The 16,384-nt window shown below is 45.2% G+C and overlaps 1 protein-coding gene across 1 annotated transcript in view; it reads left to right on the forward strand.

The window, feature by feature from the left end:
- KCNMB4 (potassium calcium-activated channel subfamily M regulatory beta subunit 4) overlaps nucleotides 1-16,384 on the forward strand; it is an 84,564-nt gene that overhangs the window by 30,904 nt on the left and 37,276 nt on the right. Inside the window, exon 2 of the mRNA XM_004602667.3 lies at nucleotides 4,710-4,837. Coding sequence (XP_004602724.1) covers nucleotides 4,710-4,837 — 128 coding nt within the window. The remainder of the gene's footprint in view (nucleotides 1-4,709; nucleotides 4,838-16,384) is intronic.

A 16,384-nucleotide genomic window follows, 5' to 3' on the forward strand; every position in this document is an offset into this window, starting at 1 on the left:
ATATAAACACCATCATTTACAAAGTTGTTCAAAATGCAGTTGTTTCGGACAGTCAGTTTTCCAATACCAATCCCCCCACCTTGTCCCCAGTTTCCTACCTACTCCCCAAGGCTGACTCCTTAGCAGGGACAAAATAATTTATTTTACGTTGCTTGTTACAACAAAATGGCTAATGGAATGATAAAAAAAAAAACCTACTTCAGCGAAAAGACATTTGTGAAAATTGTTACATCTCACAATGGGGTCATCAGAGTCATTGAGTATTTATGAGCTGTTGCTAGTTGAGCCTTCTGTGTTAATACTTTTTATTTACTGTGCTTAGTTGACTTCTCTTATGCTTTCCCCTCTAATTTGCTTTGCTCTTACTGAGCTATCAGTATTGTGGAATTGGGAGATGTCGCACAGCCACCGGCAACTTCAGAGGACTACGCAGTCTGTCGCACTGGACGGATGAGTTTCAGCACTTGGGCTTGGCACCTCTTCTGAGACTCTGAAGCTGGGCTGTTGTTTACTAGGTGGCAGCTGTGGGGTGTAGATGTGGCTGTGGTTGCTGTAGGTGGGGGTGACGGTTTCGGTGTGTTTGGGAGAAGGACTGTCCACCTTTGCTCTGAGACTGACCTCTGAGCTTTTAGCCCCCAAACCGGTGTACCTGGAATTTTCAGTGACCTAGTGTCTCTGCAGAGATCTCTTTGAAACAGTGGAGTTGGGCCATTTGCATATTGGTGGCTGTCGGGTGTGGGTGTCGCTGCTGGGGCTTCAGCAGGACAGGGACTCAGCCCACCCACCTCCCGAGGGCACCCAGAGTAGAAAACTTTAATTTTATACTACTGTTACAGGAAAGTGGAGTTATATTTTAAATTTTTATTTTTATAAAGTAGTTCACAATATTTGATTGCATTTAATATTCGAACCCAATCCCACCACCATTACACCTTCCCACCACCATATTTGGATGTTTCCATCCCGAGCTCCAACCCCTGCCCCAAAGCAGAAACAAAATAATTTATTTTGTATTGTTATGAATAAACCGCTAAAAATGTTCTAAAAATGTTTTCTTAGAGAAAAGTGTTTGAAGATTGTTATATTTCACCCAGGGACCATTAAGCTTTTGTATAAGCGATTATTAATATGTTGTTAAGGGTTGAGACTTGTGTGCTTATATATATCACTGTATCACTGTATCACTGTCATCCCGTTGCTCATCGATTTGCTCGAGTGGGCACCAGTGAGACTCTCTATTGTGAGACTTGTTGTTACTGTTTTTGGCATATCGAATGCACCATGGGTAGCTCTGCCATGTGGGTAGGATGCTCTCAGTAGCTTGCCAGGCTCTCCAAGAGGGATGGAGGAATCCAACCCGGGTCGGCCGCGTGCAAGGCAAACGCCCTACCCACTATGCTATCGCTCCAGCCCTGTATATATAGATATAGATATAGATATAGATATAGATATAGATATAGATATAGATATAGATATAGATATAGATATATATGTAGATATATATCTATAAAATTATATTTCCCCCTAAGATTGGTTGCTTTCTACTTTAAACCCTGTCAAATGTGGTATGCTACTCCTGGAGTATGAGTGCTGTGAGGTATAGAAATATGTTCACTAGTGGTGAGGCTCGGCCCGAGCATGTGGAGAGCAGCCGTGAGCATGGCAGCAGTTGAGTTCTGGAGGTTTGGGCCTCACCTGCCCTCCTTCGGCGTGTCCCAAGTGAAACAGCCTGGTACGGGGCGGGGGGATACAGAAATGGAGTTCTATGAGCAGAATATCCAGAAATTCAATCACTAAAATAGTATTTGCATAACTTGTTACAGATATATTGCTTATAATAATCATTTAAAAATTAATTTTAAGTCTGTATTTATTTTTGCAGTGCTGAAGATTAAATATAATATTTAGGTTTAAACTGTTCAGTCAGGGTCTGTTGCAGTAGTATGATGAGTAGGGCATTTGCTTGCACGCGGCCAATCTGTGTTCAGTGCTAGGAGTGATCCCTGAGCACAGAGCCAGCGTCAGCCCTGAGCACTGCCAAGTGTGCCACTCCCACACCAAAAAACAAAAAACAAAAGGAGAGAGGCCTTCCCAAACGATTGACCCCAGAATTGAATCTAGTTGGGAACCCAGGAAGAAAGGACTGTAAGCCTGGAGAGTTAGCTCAGGGGTTAAGGCCCTGGCCTTGCACACGGCCCACCACAGCTTGGTTCCCAGCACCCCATATGGTTTCCGTGAGCTCAAATCTAGGATTAAGCCCTGGACACCAATAGGCGTAATTCCCAAACAGGAAACAAGGTGAAAGGAAGGGCTTTGGAAGGGAAGAGAGTAGCGGGAGTCAGACAGGAGTAACGCACGTGAATCCCAGGCTGTGGGAGTTGAGCCCTGAGACAGGCAAGGAGCAGCTCACAGAGAGCTTTGGAGAGTCAGAGTGTGCTGAAAAGTTGGGGTTTTATCAGAAAATTGTGAGAAGGTGCTTGCAACTTATATGCTCTAAAGTAATGTGATTCAAAGAATCACTGTATCACTGTCATCCCGCTGTTCATCGATTTGCTCAAGCGGGTGCCAGTAACATCACCATCCATCCAAGCCCTGAGATTTTTTTTTAATTGAATCACCATGAAAAAATGATCAAACCCCCATCCCTTTCACCAATGCACATGCTCCACCAAAAACAACCCCAGTAAACCCCCCTCCTCACCCCACGAGTGTGGCTAATGATCTTCACTTTATTCTCTCTATACTCTGAATACATTCAGTATTTCAACAGAAAAATCACTATTATTATTTGGAATTTTTCCCCAATAATCAAACCTGCTGAAAAGGCATCATTTGATAGTTTGTTTTCCATTGCTGAGAATGAAGAATATATGAGGTTTTGGATTTCTGATATTTCAGTAATTAAGTCCAGAGAGATTTCTGCCAGAAGTTGCTGAAAGAAAAGTCCGAGAGAGAAAAACCTTTCCCCTCCCAGGGTGGCATGGGGTTGTAGCTCGGTTCACAGTCTAGATGTATTTCTTTAAGAAGCCGCTGGGTGCCAAAAGTGGTTAGTAGGCCTCCGGGATCATAGTCTTTTTGGAGCAGAGGAGCTGTTTCATGTGCAGCTGCTCCGGATCTCATCTGGGCGGAGACCACGCTGGTAATACCCCCCATCCCGAGATCTCCTGCACGCCAAGTCATTGCAAGCTCATACCTGTGGTTAGTCCTAGCCCTGAGATTTTAGCAGCCTCTCTCTACTCGTCCTTCCCAACAGTGCCACATTGGAGGCTCTTTCAGGATCAGGGCAATGAGACCCATCATTGTTACTATTTTTGGCATATGAATACACCACGGGGAGCTTGCCAGGCTCTGCCATGTGGGCAGGATACTCTCGGTAGTTTACCAGGTTCTCCGAGAGGGAGAACTAGACAATAAGAAGAGCTTCCGGGAGCTTTGTTTTATAGTCTCTGAATCTTGGCTATTGATGGGACTACATGGCGCCGAGGCAATTTGTGGGTGTGGCTGCCTAGCTACTGGAAAAAGAGGGATCTGGGTGGAGGAGGCCCAGTCCGGATCCGAGCAGACTCGGAGACCTCAGCCATGTGTCCCGCATAACTGTGTTCCTCTGCCAGTTCCTTTATGAGTGAGGCTCGTCTGAGCGTGTGGAGAGGGGCCTTGAGCATGGCTGTGGCTGGGTTCTGGAGGTCTTCGGCTGTGGGGGCTCTGCTCGGGGTGGGGAGGGAAACTCAACCCGCCCCCCTCCTAGGAGCCCCGGTGAAGACAGCCAGGTGCAGGGACAGGAGATTCAAAGAATATATAAGGTTAATGTTTGGGGGTTTTGTTTTTTATGGTTCGTATGAGACACTTTGGTAAAACAGCCGAGTTGAGTGTGGGGATATCACCAGAAGCTTCTCTCGTGGAGCTGGTGGCCAGTCACCCTTCTCAGCCCTTCTGTGGAGACCATAATGGGTTTTTTGTAAGAAGTCCGGATTCGAGCTTGCTATTCATGCATTCCAGTGCCTGGCAGATCATAAACAATAACTGGAAGTTAGCCTGATCTTCTTCACGATTATCATCGCTGGGAAAGACTGCACTGGAGAACATAGCTTAGCCCGTTCTCAGGGTTCTTCTGGCCACCGCACCTCTGCAGAACGTTTCTGGTTCTGCTGAATGTGTGTTGCTTAGAGTAATCCAGTCTGGGCGGCAAAGGCGGCTTTGTAAGAAGAATGGCAGGGAAAGGCCTCATTAGTGAAATGCGTTGATTATATGCTTGAGAAGACCTTTTCTTTCTGATTTGTTGTCAAAGAGAATACAAGAAAACTGGGATTTCAAGAGTTGAGTGCAGTGGGGGAAACTGTGATTTGTTCGCTAAAGGCAGAAGAGGAAAATAGCAAGCTCCATCGATGGAAATAGGGGATAAAGGTCACTTTTATTTTTTTCCACCTTCTGCTGACTGTCAAGCCCTCAAAATAAGAGGCTATAGAATGCTTCCAATTGTAGCTATGTGCAATATAGTCCTATACAATGATGATAGTGATTTTTTTCTGCGTTTTTGTGATTGAAATATTTTCTGTAATTGTGCCAAATTTGGATTATATTTTAGCAATTTCAGTTTGTATTAAAAGTTAAATTGAATTCAATAAACATGCAATGACATCTTTATTTTTCAAATGGTCTATATTTCTATATCCTAATGAATAATAGGTTTCTTTCTGTTTTTGTTTTGTCAGTGTTCCTATATCCCTCCCTGTAAGAGAGAAAATCAGAAGAACTTGGAAAGTGTCATGAATTGGCAACAGTACTGGAAAGATGAGATTGGTTCTCAGCCATTTACTTGCTATTTTAATCAATATCAAAGGTAAGCCAGTATTTATGTTGCATATTACCCTTGTAGCCTCGGTGGTTTATTGCACTAATAAATTTTAGATTGTGAGCACTTTACAAAATGCACACCATAAAAATAATCTCAGCTTGTTCTAGCATTAATTAATAAATTCCTTTTTACTCTACAGCAATGCTTTCCACGCTTATTTGATCTACTGCCCCTTTTTCAGAAAAAAAAAATCACTCCACACCCCCTAAGGAAATCTACTGTCTTTAAGTGAGCAAAGAAGAAGGACCCCTTCTTCCCCCCAGTTATACCTGGGACTACTGCCATCCCCTGGATCAGGGGCAGTATCATCTGCTCTGGGAAACTGTATTTCTCAGCTGTGTTTTTCAGCACAGGGACCTGTGGCCCTCGATGGGCCCCCAGGATATTCCAAGGGAGGTTCACAGGTGAAAATCGCACAAATGGGGGAAGGGGCATGACATGAGCTGAGGGGCAAAGGAACGAAGTTGGAAGGGGGCCACAGTTGGGAACAGGGTGAGAAACATTGCTCTAGCAGAGGAGAATCAGGAAAGGAATGTCAGGCCAGGCCTGAGGTTAGAAAGATCACGTGTCTGGCATGTGTGAGGCCCTGGGTCTGGCTCCCAGCACCACATGCTGCCAGAGACCACAGAGTAGGAACAGTAGAGAGAGAAGCTGCAGGCAACAGAGAAAGAGAAAGTTTGCCATTAGAATACACTGTGAAATGTACCTTGAGAGATGTACTAGCAGTGTTCCCTGACAATTGCCAATTCATGAATAGAAATTAAGCAATGTGCAGATGTGGCAGTATTTTGGTATCTTTCTCTTTTCTGCCTGTTCTGACAGGTTTCAGTAGAGTGAGAACAAGCCACTAAAACTTTGCTTGACTTAGAGAGAGCTCAAGTTATGCTTGCTGACAAGGACTCTGTGGACAAGAACACTTCCGTGGCACCAAATAAATTACAAAATAACTATTGACTGTTGACTATTGACAACCCCTAACTGTGTATTTTCACATGGATGTCCCTCAGATACCTCAAACATTTTCTTCCATAGCAACCTTTCCTGGTGAATGATTTTGTCATCTACTTGCTTACCTAGACCAGAGACCTTTGGGTAATTCTTAATTCACTTTCCTCCTTTACGCATGCCTAATGTATATGTGCCACCATGCTGATTTTGCTGCTACAGTGACTCTGCCTTCTGCCCTGCTCCATGGAAGGTGCATATCATTTCTAAGCTCTTTAGGTGCTATGATTTAATGGGTCCTTTCACTTCCCCTACTCAGTGCTGAGGGCAGACATGAGGTTTTGAGCTTAAAGGTGCTAAACAGGTGCCTAGGTGATTCTAACCACCTCGTAATCTGGGAACCCTGGCAAAAAAATTTTTTAATGTAAAGGGTGACATAGTCTCTGGATCAGGTCCCTATTGCTATGCAACAAATTAAATCTAATAGTTTACTACAACAATGATTTATTACTGTGGGTTGGCTCAGGTGGTTAGAATATGACTGGGCCAGTTGCACAGCTTAAGATGCTTCCTGTTCTCACATTCCCCCATAGTACCATGCATTTGCTATTAGTTGAATCCCTTTGGTTCTCCTCCTTCTGACCCCTCATCTTCTTGTGCACTAGATCCTCTTTCTTAAAACATGACAGCTTCTGGCCAAAGAGATAGTTTTGAGTTTAGGGTGCTTTTCTTGCACATGGCAGACCCTGTTTCTATTCTTGGCACTTCTTACATTCCTCCAAGCATCATCATTAAGCCCTGAGCACTGTTGGGTGTGACCCAAAACAATAACAACAACAATAAAAAAAATGGCAACCACAGAGCAGAATTTCTTTTTCTTTTTTCTTTCTTATGCATTTTATTTTAGCACTTAGGGAAGAATTTCCAAAGAGCTAGGCTTTGGTTTTGAATTCATATTGTTTGCTTGTTTTGTTTTGTTTTGTTTTGGGTGCCAGACCCAGCAGTGCTCAGGGGTTACTTCTGACTATACCCTTGGGAATCACTCCTAGCTGGCTTACAGGACCACAGGGGATGCCAGGGATCAAATCTGGGTTGCTGTGTGCAAGCCAAGTGCCCTAAGCACTGTGCTATCTCTTCAGCCCAAATAATACTTTTTTTATTGAGGTGACATTGATTTTCAAATTTGTATGTATTTAGGATGTAGTTTCTCCCTTCTTCAAAACCACCCATATCCTAATGCCTGCCTTTAGATGCCCACTCTGCATTTCCTTCTAGCAACCTCAAATTTATGATCAAAACCAAGGGTTTGTTTTCATTTGAGTCTGTTCTCTTGCTTTGTTTTTTGATACCTCACTGATAAGGTAGATCACCTAGCATTTATCTTTCTCCTTCTGACTTACTTTATTTTTTATAACCCTTTCTGGTTCCATCCATGTTTTTACAAAAGGTAATAGTTCATCTTTCCTCATAGCTCAGTAATAATTTGTATCTATACCACACTTTTATCCACCCTTCTTTCATTAGCACTTGGATACTTCCTTATCTTAGGTACCATAAATAATGCTGCAATGAACATCACTGTATCACTGTCGTCCCGTTGTTCATCGATTTACTTAATTGGGCACCCGTAATGTGTCCATTCATCCCAGCCCTGAGATTTTAGCAGCCTCTCCTTACTAGATTTTCCCAATGATTGGAGGCTCTTTTCAGGGTCAGGGGAATGAGACCTGTTGTTGTTACTGTATTTGGCATATGGAATACACCACAGGGATCTTGCCAGCCACATAATTCTGCAATTTCTTAAGTTAATTTTTTATGTTCTTCTAATAGGTACCTGGGGGTAGAATTGCGGAAGGAAAAGCAAAAAGAAACCTGTACCTTTCCTGGTATAGATTTCTTGGGATTGGGAAACCTTTCCAACTTGTCACAGATATCCTTGTGTAGAGTGAGTTCATTTGCCTGCACCTAAGTCAGTCACAAGAAAGAGTAGTCACAGTGGACCTCTGTTTCAGGGCCAGGGCAAGAAAGGCTTATAGCCAAGTAGATTTGGGAAGGACTAGGAGGATGATACATTGTAGAACAACCCAAAGTGTCACCTACAAAGTATGTCTTCCATGTTTGTGTAGTATTCCCAAAGTTGGCAATCTTTACTTCGCATGCTATGCCAGAAAAATATTTTTTAAATTTTGTTTTCTTTGGGGACCACATCCTGCTGTGCTCAGAGCTTACTCTTGGTTCTGCACCCAAGGATCACTCCTAGCAGGCCTTGGGAAGCCATATGTGGTACTAGCAGTCAAACCAGGTCACCCACATATAAGGCAAGTGCTCTACCTGCTATACTCCCTCTCCAGTTCCTACATTTTAAAGAACTGATTACTGGGGGAGAGGGAGAATACACACTCATCAGGCTCAGGAGCCACTCCAATATGGTGCTGAGGGCAGGGGAGACTCCTGGTGGTTCCCAGTGACCCAGTGCTAGAGATGGAACTTTGACTTCCAACATGCAAAGTATGTGCTTCAAGTCTATTGAGCTCTTTCTCTGGCCCAGAAATAGAATCAAGAGCCACTGATCTGTCCTCTCCATGTTGCCATCGTTGGCACCGTTTCTGTGCCCATCTTTTCAATCAGACTCATTCCTGCTCAAGAATATGGGCCACATTGTCTTAGGTTTTATGTCTCCAGCACTCAGCACATTGCCTGGTTTTCAGCTAGTCAATGTTTACAGTGAACACATGAATTAAAAAATGCAGTGTGCCAGAATAAGGAAAGCTCTTTCCTTCCAAGAAATTAGAACTTATTGGGGAAAACAGATGCTTACACAATTATGAATATTATTCCATCAGCTAGAAATGAAAGGAGTGAAGACCTATAAGGTGTTGTTTCTGTGGTAAATAAGTAGATTTAAAATATAAATTGGGGACTGGGGAGGTAGTATAAGGGTTAAGGTGCTTGCCTTGCATGTCACAGACATGTCAATTGCTGGCATCATATATGGTCCCCTAGGCACTTCCAGGAGTGATCCCTGACCACAGAGTCAGGAAGCCCTGAGCACCACAGGTAGGGCTCAGAAACAATACTGTCACTGTCACTGTCATCCCGTTGCTCATCGATTTGCTGGAGTGGGCACCAGTAACGTCTCCATTTTGAGACTTGTTGTTACTGTTTTTGGCATATCAAATATGCCACAGGTTGCTTGCCAGGCTCTGCCGTGCAGGTGAGATACTCTCAGTAGCTTGCCAGACTCTCCAAGAGGGGCAGAGGAATCGAACCCAGGTCAGGCAAGTGCAAGGCAAATGCCCTACCTGTTGTGCTACTGCTCCAGCCCCAGAAACAATATAAATAAATAAAATTTTTTAAAGGAGACTTGACAACATGAGGTAAATTAAGTGTTTTGTTTATATAAGTAGGAGTGGTGAGTTTATAAGCTGTAAGGTAGCTTTGGGTCAGATTTCTAAAGGTTTATAAATTTCTTATTAAGGAGATGGATTTTATCACATGGGCAATGAAGATTCAATAAATGTTTAGCACTGGAGCACTGTTGTCCCATCGTTCATTGATTTGCTCAATGGGCACCAGTAATGTTTCCATTGTGTTACTGTTTTTGGCATATTGAATGCATCACGGATAGCTTGCCAGGCTCTGCCATGTGGGCGAGATACTCTCGGTAGCTTGCCGGGATCTCCAAGAAGGATGGAGGAATCAAACCGGGATGGGCCATGTATAAGGCAAATGTCCTACCTGCTGTGCTATCTCTCCAGCTCTAATAAATGTTTAAAAGAAAAAATTGCTATCAATAAAATTTTTGGAAAAGAAGACGAGCTCTTGCCAGCCAAAGACCTCCAGAGCCTAGCCACAGCCATGCTCAAGGCCCCTCTCCACACGTTCAGATGAGCCGCACGCATGAAGGAACTGGCAGAGGAACCAGGAACCCAGTTGCATGGGATCTGGGGCTGAGACCTCCAAGTCTGCTCGGATTGGGACTGGGCCTCCTCCACCCAGGTATCCCATCTCCCAGTAGCTAGGCAGTCACACCCAGGGACTGCCCCTGGCGTTGTGTAATCCTGTCAATGGCCAGCATCCAGAGACTTAAAAGCCAGCTCCTGGAAGAGAGCAATGCGGAGAGTCTCTTGCCCTTGCACCTGGCTGTCTTCCCTAGGGCCCCTTGGAGAGGATGGGCTCCAGCTTCACTCCCCACCCTGAGCAGAGCTCCTGGTGGCCGAAGACCTCCAGAGCCTAGCCACAGCCATGCTCAAGGCCCCTCTCCACATGTTCAGATGAGCCTCACACATAAAGAAACCAGCAGAGGAACCCAGGTGTGTGGGACCTGGGGCTGAGACCTCCAAGCCTGCTCAGATCGGGACTGGGCCTCCTCCGCCCAGATTTCCCATTTCCCAGTAGCTAGGTGGTCACACCCAGGGACTGCCCCTGGTGCTGTGTAATCCTGTCATCCAGAGATTTAAAAGCAAGCTCCTGGAAGCACATGGCCGCTTTGTGGCTGCATGATATCTTATAGCCTGCTTCTCCCTCTGGGAGAACGTGGCAAACTACCGGGAGTTTCCTGCCCACATGGGAGAGCCTCGCAAGGTACCCATGGTATATTAATATGCCAAAACCAGTAACATGCTCGGTCTGACCCTTAAAGAGCCTCCAATACGGCATCGTTGGAAGGACGAGTAGAGAGAGGCTTCTAAAATCTCAGGATTTGGGCGAATGGAGACGCTACTGAGACCGCTGGAGAAATTTGATGATCAACGAGATCAATGGGAAAAGAAGACATGAGCCAGTCACTGAGTTAGGAAGTCACTGGTATGGGTGTTGAAAGTGTATTGGAGGGCAAAATGGAGCTTAGTGATGAGGGAAATCTTTGTAATGGGTAAGTGAGGAGAATACTGAACAGAAAACAAAGTCCTTCTTGGATAACTACCACTTGCCAACCCAGGAGCAAGCCATTCTGTTTTGCACACTGGATTTCTAGGGCCTAATCCCAGTTAACAGGTGAGGAAACTTGGGCCAGAGCAATGGTACAGCGGGTAGGATGTATGCCTTGCATGTGACAGACCTAGGTTGGATTCCTGGCATCTAATATGGTCCTGCAAGCACCGCCAGGAGGAATTCCTGAGTGCAGACCAGAAGTAGCCCCTGAGCATTGCCAGGTGTGACCCAAAAAGCTAAAAACAAACACACACACAAACAAAAAAAAATGAGGAAGCTTGAGTTAAATATTTGCCAAAGGCACTTAGCTAATTTGAAAATGAATAAATGAAAAAAAAAAAGAATAAATCCAAATATTCTGATTCCCAAAGCTCCTTCTGTGAATTCTCTGCTGATCCTGATAATGCCTTTTCACATCTCAGACTAAGTAAGGAGGGTGAGGAAGCCAAAAGAGGGAGAGATCCGAAAGTCCTTTTAGAAGAGAATAAGCCCGAGTTCAGGACAATGTCAGAGATACGGACAAGGGAAGGTGAGAGTGGAGATGAAATACTCTCGCTCTGATGATGGGGAACTTGAAGGACTCGTGAGAGAGCTGGAAGATGCTTGGAAGGTCGAGAAAGACAGACTTACTTCAGGAACAAGAGGTCCGAAGGTCTGGGTGGGAAGATGTCATTGAAGCAGATAAGGAGGCAGCCTGAGAAGTGGCAGCCCTCAGGCTTCCTTCTTTCAGATTATAGAGAGAAGGAGGTGGAAAAGTGTGGCTCACGGTGAGAGGAGTGTTAGAGGAGCTTTCTGGAAGGGAGTTCTGAGGAGAAAAAGGCAGTCGAGAGCACTGCTGAGGAACCAGTGGTTTGGGCAACCGGAAGCCTGTTTGCGGCCGTGGTGAGAACAGTTTAGGAATAACTGCAAGTCCAGTGTAAGAAATCAATTGATCTTGGCCTCCGCTGAGACCCTCAGACATTCCTGAGCGCAGACTACTCTTTGCAGAGGTCAGCCTCCACTAGGAAAAGAGTGTGGGGAGGAAGGACAGCTGTTGAGAAAGGAACTGGCACGGAACCAAGAAATGGGCTTGCTCCAGACCACGGCTGCTGGGAGAGGAACATGAAACATTGGTAGTGAATGTGGCCAGAAAATGAACACATGGGTTAAGCTGTGGGATCAGCATTTTCCCTTGGAGGGAGGCCCCCAGGGACAGGAAACACGCCCCCAGTCACGGCTGCTTGATGCTGAGCCCGCCCATCCGAATCAGATGACCCTTTGCTCTCCTAAAACTGATCCAGCGTGGGTTCCAGGATGCGGGTAAGCTTGAGCCTGCTTGTGGAAGCAAATGGGGGTGCCTGGCCATTTTACTAGCCCCCCACCCCCACCCCATCCTCTGCTGTCAGGCGTTTTCTCCAGTGGCTGTCACGCGCAGTGTTCTTTCCTGTGAGAGCCTCCATGCTGAGACTCCTCAGTACCCAACCAAGAGCTACTGCTTCAGAATAGTGAGCGCCAGAGACCAGGGGTGTGGCTCTGTGGTCAGGCTCAGGCTTGGCATGCAGAAGACCTGGACGCGGTTTCTGGCTACCATACAACGACCAAACCCAGACTAGCCAGAACTCTCTGTGAAGAGATGCCAGCTGTGTTGACATCCGTAGCATTTCCTCAGAGCAAAGATCGCCATTGCCTCACGTCCATCCCCAGACGGTTGCGGATAGGAATTGGAACACTCGCTCACCAAGCAGCAGCACTCCAGACACAATTTGAAGTGACTCTGAGACAGCAGGAGTTTGGAACTTGGCTCATTCCCGTGACATATGCAAGAGGAAACGAGAGCTCTGGTTGGAGGTGTGAAAGCCGCAGCTCCCGGTGTCACCTACTCCCCGTACACTCTTACTACCGTGAAAGAGGACATAAAAATAGACTTACTGTAGAGGCTCCAGATGCTTCTGATCAGATGAACTTTTTATACAAAGTAACCTTTAGATTTCACTCCGATGAGGGAAATTAGGGAGAATAGCTGCCGAGAAGCTCGCATTTTCAAGAAAAGGGTGTTCTTTACAGAAATCTCTGGCCAAGAGCACTGAATCTTCCCTTTGTGAAAGCCGGATTGAGGTGAGCTGTTCTCAGGAGCACAGTCTGCGTGGAAGACAGTCCCCACACAGTCACCCCTCCTCCAACACCCGGGAAGGACCCCATCACGGTGGCTGGGCTGGCACCTCACCAGGGGCCAGAGCCTGCCACTCTTTTTCAATGGCCTTCCCCTGTAACCTTTCAGTTCTTCACCTCCCTCAGCCTCGGGCTCCTTCCTGTGCCTGATTTGATGTGATGCATTTTTACACAGGTAGAATCACGTGACCTTACGCCATTCTCGGTCTCTTAGACTTTACTTCCTCTTTCTAAGTGGGCCTTGAAATTCCAAAACCCGCATGATGTCTTCTCTCTTTAGTCTCATCCTGGCTTCAGGTTTTCCTCTTTGCCTGAGATGACTGCCCCCAGGGATGGCGTATCCCTGAAGAATAATTGTTCTCTGACTCCCTGGAATCTGCTGGCCACCAAGTGACCAGTCTTTATTTTTTGAACTTTCCCTATTATGGCAAGCATAGTATTTTTTAATATAGCTTTGCTTTTATATATTAGTTAGTTATTTTGATTTGGGGGCCATGTTTGACAGTACGCAGGACCTACCCCATCTCTGTGCTGGGGGTTGCTCCCAGCAGTGCTCAGGGGACCACCTGGTGCTAAAAATTGAACCTGGGTTTCCAACCTGCAGAATATGAGCTCAGCCTGTTGAGACATCTCTGAAGCATAGGTTAGCTGTTTAGTCCTTTATTTTATGTTCTTGAGAAGTTCACAGAGTGTATAGAGAAGATCTGCATATTAACAAACACACGCGCACACACAAACACACACAGACACACACATACACACTCATGTCAAATTCAGCCATACCCTGTGAAATCATGAGTTCGGTGAGTGTTCAGGCCCTCAATATTGCTCACCTAGATCCTTGCTGTGTCTCTTGACCCCAAATGGGGCCATTAACTGAATGGGAGGGGGGGCAGTGTCACAAAATATTTTAGCAGAAGTTTTCTGAATGCCAAATAACCAAAAATGAATTCAAAATCAGGTGTGTAATGAATTAGAGGTGTTTCTGGCAGTGCTTCCCCATGTTTCATTTCTCAAGTAAAAGGCACCTCAGGTGGAAAATGTTTAAGCAGCCCTGGCTAGACCACTCAGGTGACACTCGCTGGCCCTGAACTTTTTTGTCCATAGGGTAAAGACTCTTCCAACTCCAGCTTCCACATCTACTGATTCTGTGTCAACCCTGTCACAAAAGCAAAAGTGAACAGCAATGGGAAAAGATCAGACGTGGTTCCTGCCTTCGCAAAGCTCGTGGCCTATTGTCTGATCATAAGTGGATTATTATAAAGTGAGGTTAAGTCTCTGACGCATCAGCTCTGAGTGTTTCACTGACATGTTCTCCAATGTGGGGAGAATTTTGTGGAAATCCTAATTCAGTGGAGCCCAGAAGCTTTTCAGTCAGCAAGGTGAGAAGGGAGAGGAACAGTCATTCTGAATGAAGCAGCACAGGTGCAGAGTTCTGAGCAAGAAAGAGGTTGGTGTGTTTACGGAATTGAAAGGCTCACGTGAGCGGGTGTGGACTGGAAAGTATGAGGTGGGCAGAGGGTAGCTTTCTCCGGCTGCGGTGAGGCCCTGAAAGTTTCCTGCAGGGGACTGGTGACATGAACCCTCTTTTTCTCGGGTGCCCCCAGCTACCACAAAGGCTGCAGGGCTGCTTTTCTCCTGTCCCCTCTTTTCCCCTCACTTGGGGACAAATCTACCATTTTTTACCTCCCCACAGAGTTTAGTTCCTAAGAATGGACCTGGGAACTAAGCAGCTGTGATCTGGAAGGTACTACTAAGCTCAGGATGCCTCAGGCCCCCCTTTGGAGAGGGGAATTATAAGCTCTTCAAGCCTAGTTCTCCAGTACGTATCTCTCTAGCTTGTCTCTATGTCTCTTTGCTTTTTCCACTCTGGAGAAGCCCATGTTCTCTCTTGAACACGTGCTTCCTCCTCTCTTTCTCTTCCCTCATAGCTTTCTAAGTAAGTTTAAATAAAAACTACCTTGCTCCATTAAAAAAAAGAAGAGGGCGGAAGGAAAGAAGGAAGGAAGGAAGGAAGGAAGGAAGGAAGGAAGGAAGGAAGGAAGGAAGGAAGGAAGGAAGAAGGAAGGAAGGAAGGAAGGAAGGAAGGAAGGAAGGAAGGAAGGAAGGAAGGAAGGAAGGAAGGAAGGGGGAAGAAAGGAAGGAAGGAAGGAAGGGAGGGAGGGAGGGAGGCTATGGTAATCCCTGTACATGTGTTTGCTGTTATTATGTATCATTATGAAAATTTTTGTTTGTTTGTTTTGCTTTTTGGGTCATACCCGGCGATGTACAGGGCTTACTCCTGGCTCATGCATTCAGGAATTACTCCTGGTGGTGCTTGGGGGACCGTATGGGATGCTGGGAATAGAACCCGGGTTGGCCTCATGCAAGGCAAATGTCCTACCTGCTGTGCTATCGCTCCTGCCCCTATCATTATGAAAATGTTACTTGAGATGTTAACAGGGTTTTTCTCTTACGTCAGTGGGTGGCCTTCTCTCACATTTTCAGGTCTAGTCTATTTGCTTCTCTTGTTTTCCATACCACTAAAGCTGCTTTCATCACGTTGACAGTGTTAGAGAGTATGGCCGGTTCTCCTAGTAGATAAACTCACAGAGCAGGAGCTTCTCAGGGGAGCAGCCTGTCACACCAGGCCACCCAGGTTACATTTCTCTTTTACTACTTAGTAACTTCATGGCCTTTGGTGATTCCTCAGTTTCTGGGTTTCCCCTGTTTGGAACACAGAGAGTGTTCTCCATCAAAGGATAACCCTTTTATTCTTTTGGGGGATAACTTAGTTTTTGGAGTAAGAATTATACTAGTACAATAGTGATTACTTAGTAAATATATGTTGCTTTTTGCCCTCTGCTTCTAACACTGAAAATAGAAATAATGCAAGAGATTTTGACTACATCGTTGTCAAAATTGGAGATTTTTGGATTGGATTTGGATTGGAGACTGAGTGAGGTATTGGATTAGTAAATAATCAGGATATTATGGATGAGTAGAGCAAACCCAAAAGGGAAGAGACTCTAAACAGAAACAAGTAGAATTAGAAAGCAGAGATTCTGTTGTTAAATAGCATTAATATGCTAGAAGATCTATCTCTGAGTTCATTCAGAGTGTATTTATTCAGTAGTATACGCATTTAATTAAATTTGCACTTTGCATTTTAGAGAAAGATGAGTCTAATGGCCTGAATTAAAATTGAATAGGGTCCAGAACAGTTCAAAAGTCATTAAAGAGAAGATTAAAAGCAACCGATTAGAAAAGACCTGTTTGCTTACTTAGAGCTTAGTTTGCTTATCTGTGAAATTTGATAGTCTGATCCATTAAGTGATCTCTAAGATGCCTTTGAGCTCTCAAATTTTACGGTCTTGTGATTCTTTGATTTTGAAGGCTTGTAAAATTACCACAGCTTATGGGGCCAGATAAGATCCTGATGGTGGAAGAGGAAGAAAATTGGCAAACTGAATAGTGAACAGTGCGGAGCAGACTCTAATGGGGAAGGCAGTCCTCCTACTACAACAA

Source organism: Sorex araneus, chromosome 10, assembly GCF_027595985.1.
Source record: "Sorex araneus isolate mSorAra2 chromosome 10, mSorAra2.pri, whole genome shotgun sequence".
NCBI lineage: Eukaryota > Metazoa > Chordata > Mammalia > Eulipotyphla > Soricidae > Sorex > Sorex araneus.